Source organism: Callorhinchus milii, unplaced genomic scaffold (assembly GCF_018977255.1).
Source record: "Callorhinchus milii isolate IMCB2004 unplaced genomic scaffold, IMCB_Cmil_1.0 Scaffold5, whole genome shotgun sequence".
NCBI lineage: Eukaryota > Metazoa > Chordata > Chondrichthyes > Chimaeriformes > Callorhinchidae > Callorhinchus > Callorhinchus milii.
Genome location: NW_024704746.1, coordinates 32,606,917 through 32,621,259, shown reverse-complemented (window position 1 = coordinate 32,621,259; position 14,343 = coordinate 32,606,917). Strand labels below are relative to the sequence as shown.

The window sequence follows — 14,343 nt, the reverse complement described above, 5'->3', positions numbered from 1 at the left end:
AAGCTTTTTGTTCTGTCATTGATTCTCCCAAGATAAATTTACACAAGATTGTTCTTAAGTATTTTTAGCCCCGCTGAAGTCATTAGAAGCTCAATATATTTAGAATTGCAAAAGATACATAGAAGAAATGACATCTGTTATATATGAAAAAAAACTTTCAACACAGTTTTGGACATAACATTCTAGTCCAAATCATTTTATATTCACTGAAACAATCCAATTAAGGATTAATATTCATATTCTGAATGAAATACTAATATTAAACATTATTACTAATATACATACTTCATTACTTTGTGATTGTGGATTCAAGGCACAACGCAGCCTAAAACTCCAGCCTGCCTGGTAAATGTGTGGCCAATTATTTTCCAATAGAATAAAAACTGTCAATTGGAATTGGTGTTTTACCAATTACGCACTTAAAGAAAAGAGAAACTTGGGCACATACTCGTGGTAAGTATGTACCGATTTCAAAGTGTTAGTGTGCTTTCTCAGTGGTAGTAGGAGGTAAATTTGTAACCTTAATTCCTAAACTGAGAGTTTATAGTCTTCACTAAACCATTGGCAGGAGAGAAAGGTTAAGTAGTTTACCAAAGGGAAAGAGGAAAACAGCATGAGAGATTCCCCTGTATGGCTGACCACCTGCCAACAGCTGTTCAAGAGAAACAAAGACCACATCTTGCAGGGCCACCATGTCTATTTCATTAACCAGCGTTGCTGCCTGATCCTAAGAGGAAAAGCAATTCAACTTGAAGGAATTTCCAATGTGTAAGTGGCATTCATATGTGGAACTCTGTCTGACTTGGATACTCTTGAGCACAGGGATGGATTTTTTGTAAATATTAAGATACTTGGCTGACCAAGAAAAAGCAGGCAGAGTTACCCTTGTCCCAGAAGGTCCTCAGCATTAACTAGTCCAGCTCTACTGTGCTTATGTAATCAGCTTGCAGGAGCCGATAAATAGCTCATCTGCATTGGAGCCTACAGTTGCCATCAGTTATTTCAGATCAGTCGACAGAGCGAGTCTCTGAGTGGTCCCCCCTGGCTTGGCCCCGGGATCTGTTACTGTGAAGCCCTCTGAGACGCCGTCCATCACGGAGGGCGCTATATAAATCCAAGTTGTTGTTGTTGTTTTCAGTGATGGGTCAGCCAGACCAATAACACTGCCACATTACACTTCAATGGATATTTTTCTTAGCATATTTGAACTTCTCCAAATAACTATTTTCTTCTTATTGAAATGTTGATGAGACTTAAGAGAAGAACAACAAAGGATGATGCTGGGACTTGGGGAACTAAGTTATGGGGAGAGGCTGATGGAGCTAAACCTGCTCTCAGTATATGAAAACAGAGAGGGGGTGATCCAGGTTCTTAAAAACGATGAGAAACAGATCTCAGACTCTCAGGAACAGTACTCACAGCAACATTAAAAAAAGGATCGCTGGACATAGCTAAGAAGGAATGCAGAACAGTGTGAGTTTGTACTTGGCTGACCACGAAAAAGGAGTCAGCATTACCTTGGGACGTCCTGCTGATGTGAAAGGCGCTATACAAGTGTAATTTGTTGTTGCTTTACTGGGCCTGATTCTCAAGAAGTTATATTCTTTCAGCTGGAAGAACATGTTCGAAAACCAAACCCATTGTTTTCTTGTATTCCTCCATGACTTTCCATACTCCTGGGTATTTGTGTTACAACAGGACCATCAGGTTCACAGAAACTGAGCACAACTTTACACAGCAAAGCCTGTGTGAAAGAGAAAACAGATGACTGTAGTTCAAGGAAATTCCAAAAAATACATTACAAAAAAAAATCAATAAATTGCATTTGCACTGTCAGTGAGACACATATTGGTACTTAATAGACCTTATTAGAATTTAAATGCACAAGAAAGGTTAAGTTAATATTGAATGCAAATAAATAGGAATTGATGATCAGCCACAACAAGAGCCATTAATAACAGTAAATATTTGTTAAACATCAAAGGATAAATGCAAATTAGAAGCACTTCATTTTGCAATAAAATCAGACAAAGAGAAAATCCTCAAAACTGACAAAAGTAACAATCTCCTGGGGTATTAATTAAGTTCATGGGGAGAGAGGATTTCAAACAAATGTCAGCAAACTAGTCCTCATACTCTGCTTCAAGTACTGCATCAGCAAAGGAGCAGTAGGCACAGAGATATAACATTGATCAAAGACCAGCACAGAGTTGGCCAACCCTGTCTTTCCGTTGAAACAACCTGCACATGTTTCGAACATGTGCTGGAGTGTTCACTGATCAGTAAGAAATGTCAGTGTGGGGTGGCAGAACTCGTTTTCACCAACACATCATAATTGCAGCATATTTAGTGACCTATATAGCACCAGGCACACGCGCAGGCCGTGTTTTATGCTATAGGGAATCAATGTGGTGTACACTGTGTGCAACTCTGAAATCTGAATCAATTAATAACAACTGTCTGCAGCATGAATACATTACAGGATGCAAACACTCCGCTGTCACAGTCTCTGCTGACTGTACAACTGCATGGCTCTGCAGCTGCCTTTGAGGCTAATAATGTTTCTCACTTATTTATATTACAGTTACTCTTTCCAGCCTTTCGCAATTAAGCCGTTTGCTGTAACCTCACTCCACAATTTTCCGCTTAACACTGTGGTCCATTTTAAGTGTGTTTTCCTCTTGTGGCGGTGGAGGTGGCTGTTCATGATGATGAATATCAATGAGACTCTCAGACCGTCTTAAGGATCACGGTAGACCTAGACCTAGACAGTTTAATGGAACTACACTGCAACACCTCACCCAGGTGGGCTTTCTCTCTCGGTCTTAAAAATCGAAACCCTGCTTGCTCCAAAAAAGAGAAAAACACTAAAATATGAAGGTTACTTTCTCTAAATGAAAATTACAGGCTTTCCTCACATTCAGTCTTCTGTAAAAAAAAACTACTGGCTTTTTCAGATGAGTGGCTCGGATTCAAGGATATTGCAAACGGTGGCTGGCGTCTCCTTCATGCTTAAATGACTAAAGCCCCCATGGTGTTTGAATTTTGAGATTGCTTGGCATGGCTAACCAATGTGTGGATGCTCTGATGCACTGGGCCAAGGAAGCTGCTGTCACCGATTCCTCACATGTGGAACACACGTTGGATGTGGCTGTGCCCTCAGAGGGAGGCGCTGAGCGAATGAGAAACATATCTTTACATTACAGGGACCACAGGGTCCATCGTCCCAGGCTACTTGCACCCGCATTCTAGTGGTGGACCAGGACTGACATGAGAAGCAAGGAACTACAATCCTCTTCGCCAGAAAATATACAGGCAATTCACTTTACAGCATATTCTGTGAAGCGCTTTGAGATGTATCGAAGACGTGATAAAGCGCTATATCAAATAATATAATAATAATCCTAATAATAACAATAATCCTAATAATATCTATTCCCGTTACCTGCAATACGGGTTTTCTTTCTCTCAATCGGACAAGGAACAGTGGGAACTGAAAAATGTCATCCTTGTGCAAGATGATGTTGAGCATGCACAAAATAATTGTAAATTCAAGGAAACTTCCAGATGTCTGCCTTAAAAACATATTATCTCTGAATATTGTGTTGTTGAATGTAACATTTGTGCCAACAGTGTGATTGCATTTATTCTGATTCTTAAAGAACAGCTGTGTTTCCCGATCATGACTGCCCCCAGGAAAGCACACATATTTTTCATCATGTCCCTGGCTTCCTCTATTCCCAACATGAAGCTAAGACATTTATCGCAAAGGGAGTAATTGAAATGCTTTAGCTGGTCAGGACAAAGCAAATCAATTTCATTATGCATTTTTCAGCAGTAGCAGTGACAAGGTGATTGAAAAGTTCCAGTAGTCTTTGGTGGTCGTCACATCATCAATAAGGCTGAGGCAGATGTACCATAAACAGATCCAGAAGTAGGTCAGAAGAGAAGGGGATTTACAGTAAGATGCAAGAACTTGATGATGAGAAAGGAAGGCAAGTGCATAAATAGGATGAGGAGTCAGGGAATAGGAGAATATTGGAAAAACCGAAAGACAACCAGTGTAAAGGATGAAGATAAATCAAAGATCATAAGGTCCGAGCTAAAAGAAAATAGAGTTGACAGTAAGAAACAGTCTGCAAAAAGGACAGATAATAGATGTCGTTTTTTAATTACACAATTAGAACTTGGTATTGTAATTAGCTTCATTGCATTTATTAACAAATGTTATTTTAAAAATATATTACTGAGCTTCCAAACTACTTTTGATGCAAACATGTTAAAAATAACTGTGGATGTTTTTCGGTGAAATGTGTTACTTAGGCAGCAGCAGCAGCAACAACAACAACTTGCACGTATGTAGCGCCCTCCATGCAGAGTAGCGTCTCAGAGCGCTTAACAGTGGCGGAGCCTGACTCCGAGCCGGGGGGGAAGGTGGAGGTGGCCGGAAGCACGGTCGAAAAGGAAGCTTTTCAGGCAGGACTTGAAAAAGGGGAGAAAGAAGGCAGAGGGATTGAGGGAGAAAACCAGAGTGCAGGGGCTCGAGGAGAGAGTGGAGGGAGAGGTGTGACTGAAGTTGACCTGCAACAATGCGTTCCAGGACTTTAGCAAGGAAGGCTAGGTTGGAAATGGGACGGTAGTGTGAGCAGCGCAATATACAGCAGTGAAGTATACAGTTATACAGAAAGCTCTAAATCTCAGGGAAAATTGAGCTAATTAACAAACCCCAAATCCAAACATCAGCCAGACAAAAAAAAATCTGCAAGAAAGACAGCAGTTCAAATTCTGAGGAGGAGGAGGACATTTAAGTGCTTTATATGCGGTGAGAGAAAGAGAGTTCATTCTTCAAGTTCTTAGCCTAAAAAATTACAATGGATTACAAATTCTCCTGACATTCAAAGGATGTGTTTTTGAGCAAAGGCTGTATACAATTAGGGTTACTTTCTGTGGGCGGAGGAGATTAGATGAGCAAGATTGTCACAGATTCTGACTACTGCAATACAATGCTGAGAACAAACTAAGGAGAAGTGCAAGATAAATGGTCTTAAAAGAAACATTCCATAGAAGAAAGTTTATAGTCACCAAACTGACATTGAAAGAACATTTCTGCATTGACGTACAAGGATTTCAATTGATCAATGAACCTTTTAACCATTCTAATTGATAATCATGCTAGTAATCCAAACATTAATATTCAATTTATTATAAATCTTTTATACTTGTATTGGTAGACAATTGTGTTCTGTATTTTGTTATGATAATCGAAAGTATGCCTTGTGCTTTGAACCGTGCAATATCAACTGAAGCAGTTGTTCACTATTTTGGAAAAAAAAATGAAAGTTGTGTAAAACATAGCATCAATCTATTTCATTGTAATGTGAACCAAGGCAGTACATCGATTTGTTGCAGGATTTCAAAAAGAGGGTAAAGAGGATAAGAATGTTCACAGGAAAGATAACAATCAAGACTTTATGAAACATAATTTTAGATCAATGGAGGTTTGGAGATTTGAAATTGATAATACTCCACTTTTCAGACTGTTTACTGTGCACCTGTGGCAGTTATTGATTCCTAGTTGAACGTTCAGTTTGAATTCCTCTGATATGGTTTTGATGTCAATTCCGTTAAATTTACGGCCCAATTTCAATATTCTCTGATAACTATTCCAGTATTTTGAATGGACTGAGAATGGCCTTGAAATGGTCCTTGTTAGGGCTATTTATAATAATAATAATATTTCAACACATTTGTGTTCAAATCTCTTCACTCTCTGGCACCTCCCTACCTCTCCTCACTCCCCAATCCACCACCCGGGCCTCCGCTAGACTGGCACCGCCCTCCAGCTTGTCCCTCGCACCCTCCACCCCACCATCGGAGGTCGGACTTTCAGCCACTACACCCCAAAACTCTGGAACACTCTCCCTCAATCCCTCCAACTTGCCCCCTCTCTCCCCCTTTTCAAGTCCCGTGTGAAAACCTTCCTCTTCGATCGTGCTTATGGCCACTTCCCCCCACCCCCACCCAGCTCGGAGTCAGGCTCTGCCACTGCTGAGCACTCTGAGAAGCTACATTATGCGGAGGGTGCTATGTAAGTGGAAGTTGTTGTTGTTAAGATTTTATGTGGCTCCACAGTGAACTGAGTGCTTCTAAGAAGGCACATTTACTTGTTAAACCACTGTGAAAATATTTGGTGAGACCAAGTAACACTATTGTGCAAAATCTGCAGTTGCAGTGTCAGCAATCTAGCATCTGAAACTAACCCGATAAATGGGAACATCATATTTCCGTGATATGACCCATGTTGGATATTTGAATCCACATATTATCCATAATAAATCAGGTGGTGGTCTTCGTGTCCATGCAAAAATATTATTTTTCTAAACAATCTAGTCCTGTGAATTTTGTAAACATAAATTTGATACGTGCTGTGAGTAAGGGAAGATATTTGGTCCAGTGATATTCTGCTGAATTCTCTAATATGAACAACAGATCCTTCCACTGAAATATTCAGTGTCAAAGACAGCCTGGTAACTGCACAAGGAAGTGCCATGAGAAATCTGGTTGGTTTGGATACTCTTAAGCAGGGTGACAGGTTTCTGCGTGGGTCAGACACCCCCAAAAAAGTAATTAGTCTCACACTGAACGGTCCTTTGTATTTTTGCACGTTCAATCAGAAATCAAAGAACTCTCCCCGTGTCTCTACATAAAACAGGTTACACTGTAAACTCATGCCCCAAAATTCCATTTCTGGAAAGGAAAAACGGTGAAAGAAAAATGTATTAAGCATTTTATCCAGTATCACGTTCTTGTTTGTAACCAAGTACAAGGCACTCCTCTTCATCCCTCATGGTTTTTTTTTGCTGTTTTGTACTTTTGAATGGATGTCCTCCTCTCATTTCAAGCAGTTGGTCTGACAGCAATGCAGCTAGAAATAAGAGGAATGATTTGGCACCATCTCCAGTTACTGTGTAAAAGTGCTGAAATTTATTTCCCTGTCTATCTTGTGAATGAACACATACTGTATAAATACATTTGCTTAAAGAATGATAATAAATTAATATTAACTACAATGAAACAAGCATTAAGCAGTTACCCTAGTTCCTTTAGTTAAAATGGAGGAAATTTACTAGTGAGCTGTTAAGTTAACCCTGATGACTGAAATAGGACTTGGTATTCCAGTTACCCGCTGAGTGACCCTAACAATAATCCTTGAATTTAATGTAGTGCTTTATGTTGTTGAAGTGTCTTATTGAGGGCTTCACAGGATTTTATTGTGAATTATTGTGACTGTATTTGCAGGCAAGTGTGCCAGCCAATTTGCAAACACCAAAGTCTTGCTAATGGCCATGAGGTGATTGACCAATCTTATTTGGGGGTTTGTTGGCCAATACGCAAGAAGAAACTCCCTTTGCTTTCCAAGTAATGCGCGTGGGATCTTTAACGTCCACCTGAACAGGTGGGCGGGACATCGGTTTAACATCTCATCCAAAGGAGAACACCTCCGATACAGCAGTGCTCCCCCAGCAATATGCTTTGTACTTGATTACAACCAGGATACTGATACTGTGAGGCTTTTAAGAAATGTTCACCCGTTGAATTTATGAGTGGTTTTGAGCTAGTTGTGGGAACACATTTCTGATAAATCATGCAGGGCAGACTTGAATGAAGCAAGAAAGTACAGTATAATTGGGTTACTTACCAACAATCATTCTCACAAAGGAAATTTTCTCTGCATGCAGATTTCCTACTTATTCTCTTCTTCCTCCCCGCTCCACTCCAACACGTTTCAGAGTTAAACATACTGAGTTGGTATACTGAGTAGGGTTTTTACGCAGATGTTTCAGCCCCGGCTCAGATGGTAGCACTCTTGCCTCGGAGTGAGAAGGTTCAAGCCCCATTTAGCACTGTGACAGTCATAGTCCAGTCTGACACTCCCAGTGCAGTTCTGGGAGAGCACTGAAACAGAGGTGCCATCCTTTGATTGAGAGGTTAAACCGAGGTCCCACCTGCCTGTTCAGGTGGACGTTAAAGATTCTAGGTCACAATTTAAGAAGAGTTTCTCCAAATTGGCCAATCATCCCCCAGATTAAAAAAATTCACCCACCAGCTGTTTTGAGACATTGACAAGAGCTAATTGTCTGCCGTATTTGCCTGCAAAATGCAGTCAATACACTTCACGGTAAATTCTGTGAAGTGCTTGGAGACATTTAAAAAATTTACATTTATAGAGTGCCTTTCGAGGCGGCAAGACATCGCAAAGCGCATCAAATGAAAGGATTAAATGCAAGGATTATTATTATACATCCATTAAATGAATGACTGGTTCTGGATAAGTTCACACCACCATTTAAAGGCTACATTAATTGCTGAGGCTGCTGTTATGTGAGCCAGCTGAGAAAGTGGATCACTGAATACATTTTGAGATGCCATTATTTGGTAGAATGACAAGTCCAACACCACATTCACAGTCTAACTGCACTAATTATTTTTAATAGCATATTTTAGTTATGCGTGCAAATATTAACCACTTTCTAAAAATCTATATTTACATAAACTACTAATAGAAAATACATATAGATAGCTAAACACTGGACAATAAATCTTCTCAGCCAATAAAAAGTTCTAACTAACCTCCAGTCAAGGCAGAGGCAGGATGATAAGAAGATTGTCACATTGCAGCACCTTGACATGGATTTTTCAAATAAGGGTTAGATTCCTGACATTTAATTTTACTGAGTGCCATTTAAAATTCAAGAGGCATTTAATCTTCAGTGTTTTCTGTCTGCATTGCTGTCATTTTAATAATGTTTTGCATGCTCAAGGTGGCAATCACAAATGTGGAGTCCTGTACCTCAGTGGTTAGAGCACTCGTCTTGCAAGCGAGAGACCTGGGTTCGATTCCCGGCAGAACAAAACCTTGGGCAAGTTTCCTTGCTCCACATGCCTGATAATAAAAATCCCTCAAGAAAAAAAAACAGTAATAAAATTGGTTACTTCAATCCACGACTGTGTGTGGGACACTGCTGTGCGCAATTGGCTGCTGAGTTTCACCCACAAATATAGTCAATTCACTTTACAGTATATTCTGTGAAGCACTTTGAAACGTCTAGAAGACGTGAAAAGCGCTATATCAAATGCAAGGATTATTATTATTTTATTATTATAAATACATTACAGGAATCAATTAAAGGTTACAAGTAAATTGTGCTTTTGCAAGTGGTTGTTAAAGTGTATCCTGAAAAATTAAGGATTCTTACCAGTCTTACGCCCTTGTACCCATCTTATTTGCAAACCATTCAAAATATCAGGGATAACACATAAATTAAGAACTAAAAGTATCCAAAAGTTGTATCCATGTATTTATTGGTTAAGTTTAATTGTATATGCGAAAAGATTACAGAATTTATGGAGAGAAAAACTGATGAAAAAAATGGTTAACAAAAGGCCATTTTATGAATAAATACATAAGTACATAGATATAACATTAACATGATCCTGCCAATGGTTTTCTTAAACCATACAAGTCATTTTGTATATATAAAAAAGCACAACACAGGCCCTTTTAGCATAATTTCTTTTCCTAACAGTCACCATTGAAATAGGTTAATGTAACAAAAACATTTAGAAAATTGCTATTTCAAACATGTAATAGCTGCTTTTACAGAAATGACCTTTCTGAAATTGACCTGAAAGAGAATCCTGTTATACGCAATAGATTGGACGGGCAAAAATTGTTACTTATAACCATACTTGCATATAACAGGAATAACTACTGTCATGCTAAACCGGGAACAAACTGGGATTTTGGTCAAGATTATTAGTACAATAAACTGAAATCCATACTAGTTATAAGATACCATACATGTATTAATGGCAGTATTGGGTCACAATAAATTCTGATGTTAAAACAAAATCATTTGGACAGCTGTAAGGCTTTTTGTTTCCTATGGCACAGCCCTGACATTTGTTAATATTAGGATAATATTACGCCAAAAGTGTGAAATCATCCAGAAGGCACTACTTTACATTCTTTCAACATCACACCCTACAGATTTGTTACATTTTAATTTTTTTTAAATGCAAAAGTACTCAGGGCCCTGCCAAAGAGAGATTTCTAGACTAAACGCTTGTGGTGTGCTAACTGCTCATTCTTATGCAACTCTAACATTTGTAAGAACTAGGTACCAGTAAAATAGAATACTGGAAAAGCATTCACAAATCATTCAAATGCACTTTGTACACCAGAAACGTATTTTTGCTGTTAGTGGTTTTCTAATATTTGCCTATTATGTAGGTAATTTATGGCTTCTTCTAAACTGAACTATAGCAGTTGTAAAATCGTACTTTATACCTAACTCGATAAATATGGAGCATCATAGAACATGGAGTGTTTCTTTAAAGCATTGCATTTTATCAGCCATCAAATAACTGTATATACATACAAGAAAATGTTTCAGTCTGTTTACAAAGAACATTATCATCAAACTGTAAGCACATTAATCCAACATTAATATATCTTGTGCTGAAGAATGGTCCATTGAGGGCTTTGATCTTTATAGCTCCTTTATATGGCTTCATTTGGTTCTCATCATAGCTATTTGAACAAGTAGTTAACAACAATCTGAATCAGGATGAGGAGAAAAATGATTACATAGTCTCTGAGTTGCAAAAAGTAGTTGTCTGAATTAGACTGGCTTGCCAATGTTCGGCCCCGAAGAACAGTCAGGCATCTACAAAAAAATGTACACACATTTTAGTCTAAGAAATACTGCAAGGGCTTTTTAGAAACAATTCATTGCACATCTAAATTTAAGTTGGTCAAACAAATATTTGTGCATCTATTTTAAAGATTAGGCCAACAGTACATTCTCCTTCCTGATCTTTCTCAAGTCTGAAACGAGAAGTATGGACTATGCCAATCTGAAACCTTTTATTTGCTGTTGGCAGCAGATATATCCCCCAGAGTGGCAAGGGAGTCAAGCCAGCTCAAAAGCAGCAAAAGGAGATGAGTTTTCCTTTTGAGGAATCATATATGTCACAAGCATATAGGGGTCAAAGCCTTATGAGAGAACAGTAAGCAAAAATAGAATATGCAATTAAATCCAGAAGAAAATGGTCAAACTTTGTAATAAACACTGATGACTAAATCAGTAAAAATAGAAAATAGACTCCCTGATGACCCAGTGGGATGTAAATGGAACATCTGGATGCAACCTCAAGCAAAGCCAACAGATCAATATGGCTTTGCCAATGCCATCTGGGGCAGAAATTGGGCAGTACACTTAGCCTATGAGGGAAACAATAATCTGGGGTTCCCCTCTATGCCTGGTTGCTATTCAGGCGACTTGTATTTATTTTCATAAAGGACCACAAAGGTCTTATTCAGTATTTGTTGTAAAAATATATATGACCATTTAGAAATTAGCCGTAAGTGATGTGCATTAGTCTTTTTCCTGAAGAGGCATTTTCAATCGTTCAGAAGAAAGATATTCTGTTAGATTAAACAAATGACAGAACAATTCTCACAAAGTAAAACTTATTTCCAAACAATGTAAATTCACCAAATATCATCAAAGTTTTCATGCGCTATGCACAGTATGCAGCCTTTTTCAGAAATGGCAACACAGGAAGAACTAATAAAATAATGGGGGAGGGAGAGAAATAACACCAACTTTCCATCACATTGCTATTTTGTGAAATGTACACTTGGTGAAACTTTTGTACATCTCGCAGAAATTTATCTGTTGCAAATGACAAGCCAAGACACCCTCCATATGAATATATTAATAATAGGAAAAAAACAATGCCACAAGTGACTGAAAATCCAGAAACATGTTTATTTTGCAACGAGGAGGGTGAAGGGTAAGACGCTGAAGGCTTCCGATCTACAAAATGCACATATGAACTAGGACTGTAAACCTGGCATGGTAGGAGAAGAGATGTCACTGGAGACAGAAGAAAAAAAAGACATTTACTTCAACAGCTTGATATCAAAGGTAATTAAAAAAGCAACGAGCATTTGCAAACCAATATGTAAGTGAAAATGTATATACGTCAACATCATATTAATTTTTTTTTAACAAAAGTATGTTTGCAAACTATTGTGTAGCACCCACAGGCTCAATTGTAGCTACCAAGCTAGAAAGAACTTGAATTTCTGGAGTACCTTACGTCAAATTTCAAATGTGCTTCTCAAGTAGTTGCTATTGTCAAATGTGGGAACGTTGTATTTGTTGACAAGCCATTTCCACTAGCAAGGTCTAATCCAGATAAGACCTAGGTTCACGGTTTGCCCTCAAAATACAGTCACACCACTTACTTTACAGTATATCCCATGGGTTGTTTTGAGACACCTCGATGAAGTGATAAAGTACTGTATTAAATGCAAGGATAATAATGTCTCCTCTGAAAGACAACACCTTTTACAATGTAGCATTCCTCCAGAACTGCTCTGGACTCAAATCCCAATGTGGGGCTTAAATCCACAATCTTCCAACAGGTGGTATGAACTGAGCCAAGCTGATATACTAGGGCAAGCTGCACTGCAAATATCCTCCAAACATTGTATACTGTATCTCTGATTAGGCCATGAAAAATGGATGCTGGAACCAACGACTTCCACAAGGTTTTCAATATAATTCAATAGAATTCTGAATGAGACGATTCTGAATAATTTGAATGAGTGTTGCTGAATGCAGTTATCACACAGCCTGGAGATTCAATCTGCTTCACCAACTGGGCCCAAGCCAACTGTATAGCAGATCATACAAGAGTTTGGATGTTACGTCACATGAAGCAGCTGTAAACTATTATCCCATCCAAGACAATTCCCAAATGAGTGATGGGAAAATGGAAGCGAGAGCACTGGTATCTTTCGGCCAGACTATCCTTCTGGTCTATTGCTGCAGGTGCTTTGATTTTAATGAAGTACAACTCCCCCAAAAGGTGCTATGGAAGGTTTAGTACCAGGTGAAGTCTTCCTCTTGCGCAGTAGTGCAATATAGACTCTGGTCCCAGACTGAAGTGTTCCTACAAGCTCCCCGTGTGAAGGACTCTACATAAATGCAAGTTGGGGCTATGGTTTTGGTGGTTGTTATTAGAGTAGCATCTCTGCCATTTAATATTTTGCCTGTGCCAGATTGCTGTGCTCGTCTAATTGTTATGGCCTCAAGAAAAAAACTTATCTGTGGAGAAATGGAGATTGTGCTATTAAATTACTTCAGATTACATATGCCCTAGAAATGCAGAAGAACAATCCAGACCCCAAAGAGGCACAAAGATGTTGTACTTCAAGTGCATAAAAGGAATTATGGACAGAGAACTTTGTTCCGAATTAATGTTCAGATTGATGCTATGAATACGCTTTCAAACTACTTTCCCTAGGGATATTGGATTTCAAACTCTTTCTTTACTGGAGGTTGGAGAAGCTTTGACACAATGGGTTTATAACAGGGGAGCATTTTGTTGCAGCCTGAGTTTCAGTGTGATATAGATTAGCGCTTATTGAATTTGGTTTTTCATTGCCATCCATTTTAGGGCATCAATTGCTCGCCTAAAATTGAATGACAATTTCATAAATCTGACCACTTAGATAATGCAATCCAGACAAGAGTTTTGTACTTGCTGTTGGTAAATATGATTTTGTGAACCCCTACATGGAATCTTTTGTTTTTAATAGTCGCACTTAAATAAGTAAGTCTTCAGTAATGAGTGGTCCCTTTTTCGGTTTTGCCTTGGTCTTCCTTTTCCACCCTTTTCTGCCACCAGAAATTTAAATCACATTCATCAGCATGGACTTAGCAGTTGTTTCCCCTCCCTCTAATCGAAAAACATCACAATTCTAAGGACATCACAAAGACAACTTGTTTTAGCAGCCTCCTCTGCTAACTTGTCAACCACCCACAGAAAGATACTGATTGGATTCTTTGATGACATAACCAAAGTGATCTTCAATATTTTGTAATCCAACTGGTGGAAAAAAAACAACCTTCAAAGCGGGTTTGAGGCTAATCTGACAATATAGATCCCGTCTCCAAAATGGACAGTAACACCAGAAAAAAGGGAAGTTTATATAGAAAATTTGTAAAAATATAAGGCAGTATAAAGCAATTTAAGACTTAGTCAATCATTTGCAAGTGTTCATTTTCATAGCATATTGTTGTAAGGACACTCCCAATGATCTGAGAAGCTCCATTATACACAATTTGCTTCAGTAATAAGCTTATAAAAATATCTGTTTTATTCCTGGACTCCTAGAATTCACTGGAGCTTGCCTCCAGCAGAGCCCATTTCAATGCTGCAACATGTAATTGGTGTTGCAAAGACTTTAGCAATACATTTTGA

The 14,343-nt window shown here is 38.6% G+C and overlaps 1 protein-coding gene across 8 annotated transcripts in view; it reads right to left on the bottom strand.

Annotated features, from left to right (window-relative positions):
* Positions 1 to 9,346: 9,346 nt before the first annotated feature.
* The window catches only part of osbpl8 (oxysterol binding protein-like 8), a 68,789-nt gene continuing 63,792 nt past the window's right edge, over positions 9,347 to 14,343 (bottom strand). For 6 of the 8 annotated variants that reach the window (XM_007895346.2, XM_007895347.2, XM_007895351.2 and 3 more), the window contains one exon: positions 9,347 to 10,730. In XM_007895346.2, coding sequence (XP_007893537.1) covers positions 10,595 to 10,730 — 136 coding nt within the window. In that variant the 3' untranslated portion in view covers positions 9,347 to 10,594. Of the gene's footprint in view, positions 10,731 to 11,825; positions 11,946 to 14,343 lie in introns of those variants that run through there. The other 2 variants (XM_007895350.2, XM_042334872.1) reach the window with 2 other exon arrangements.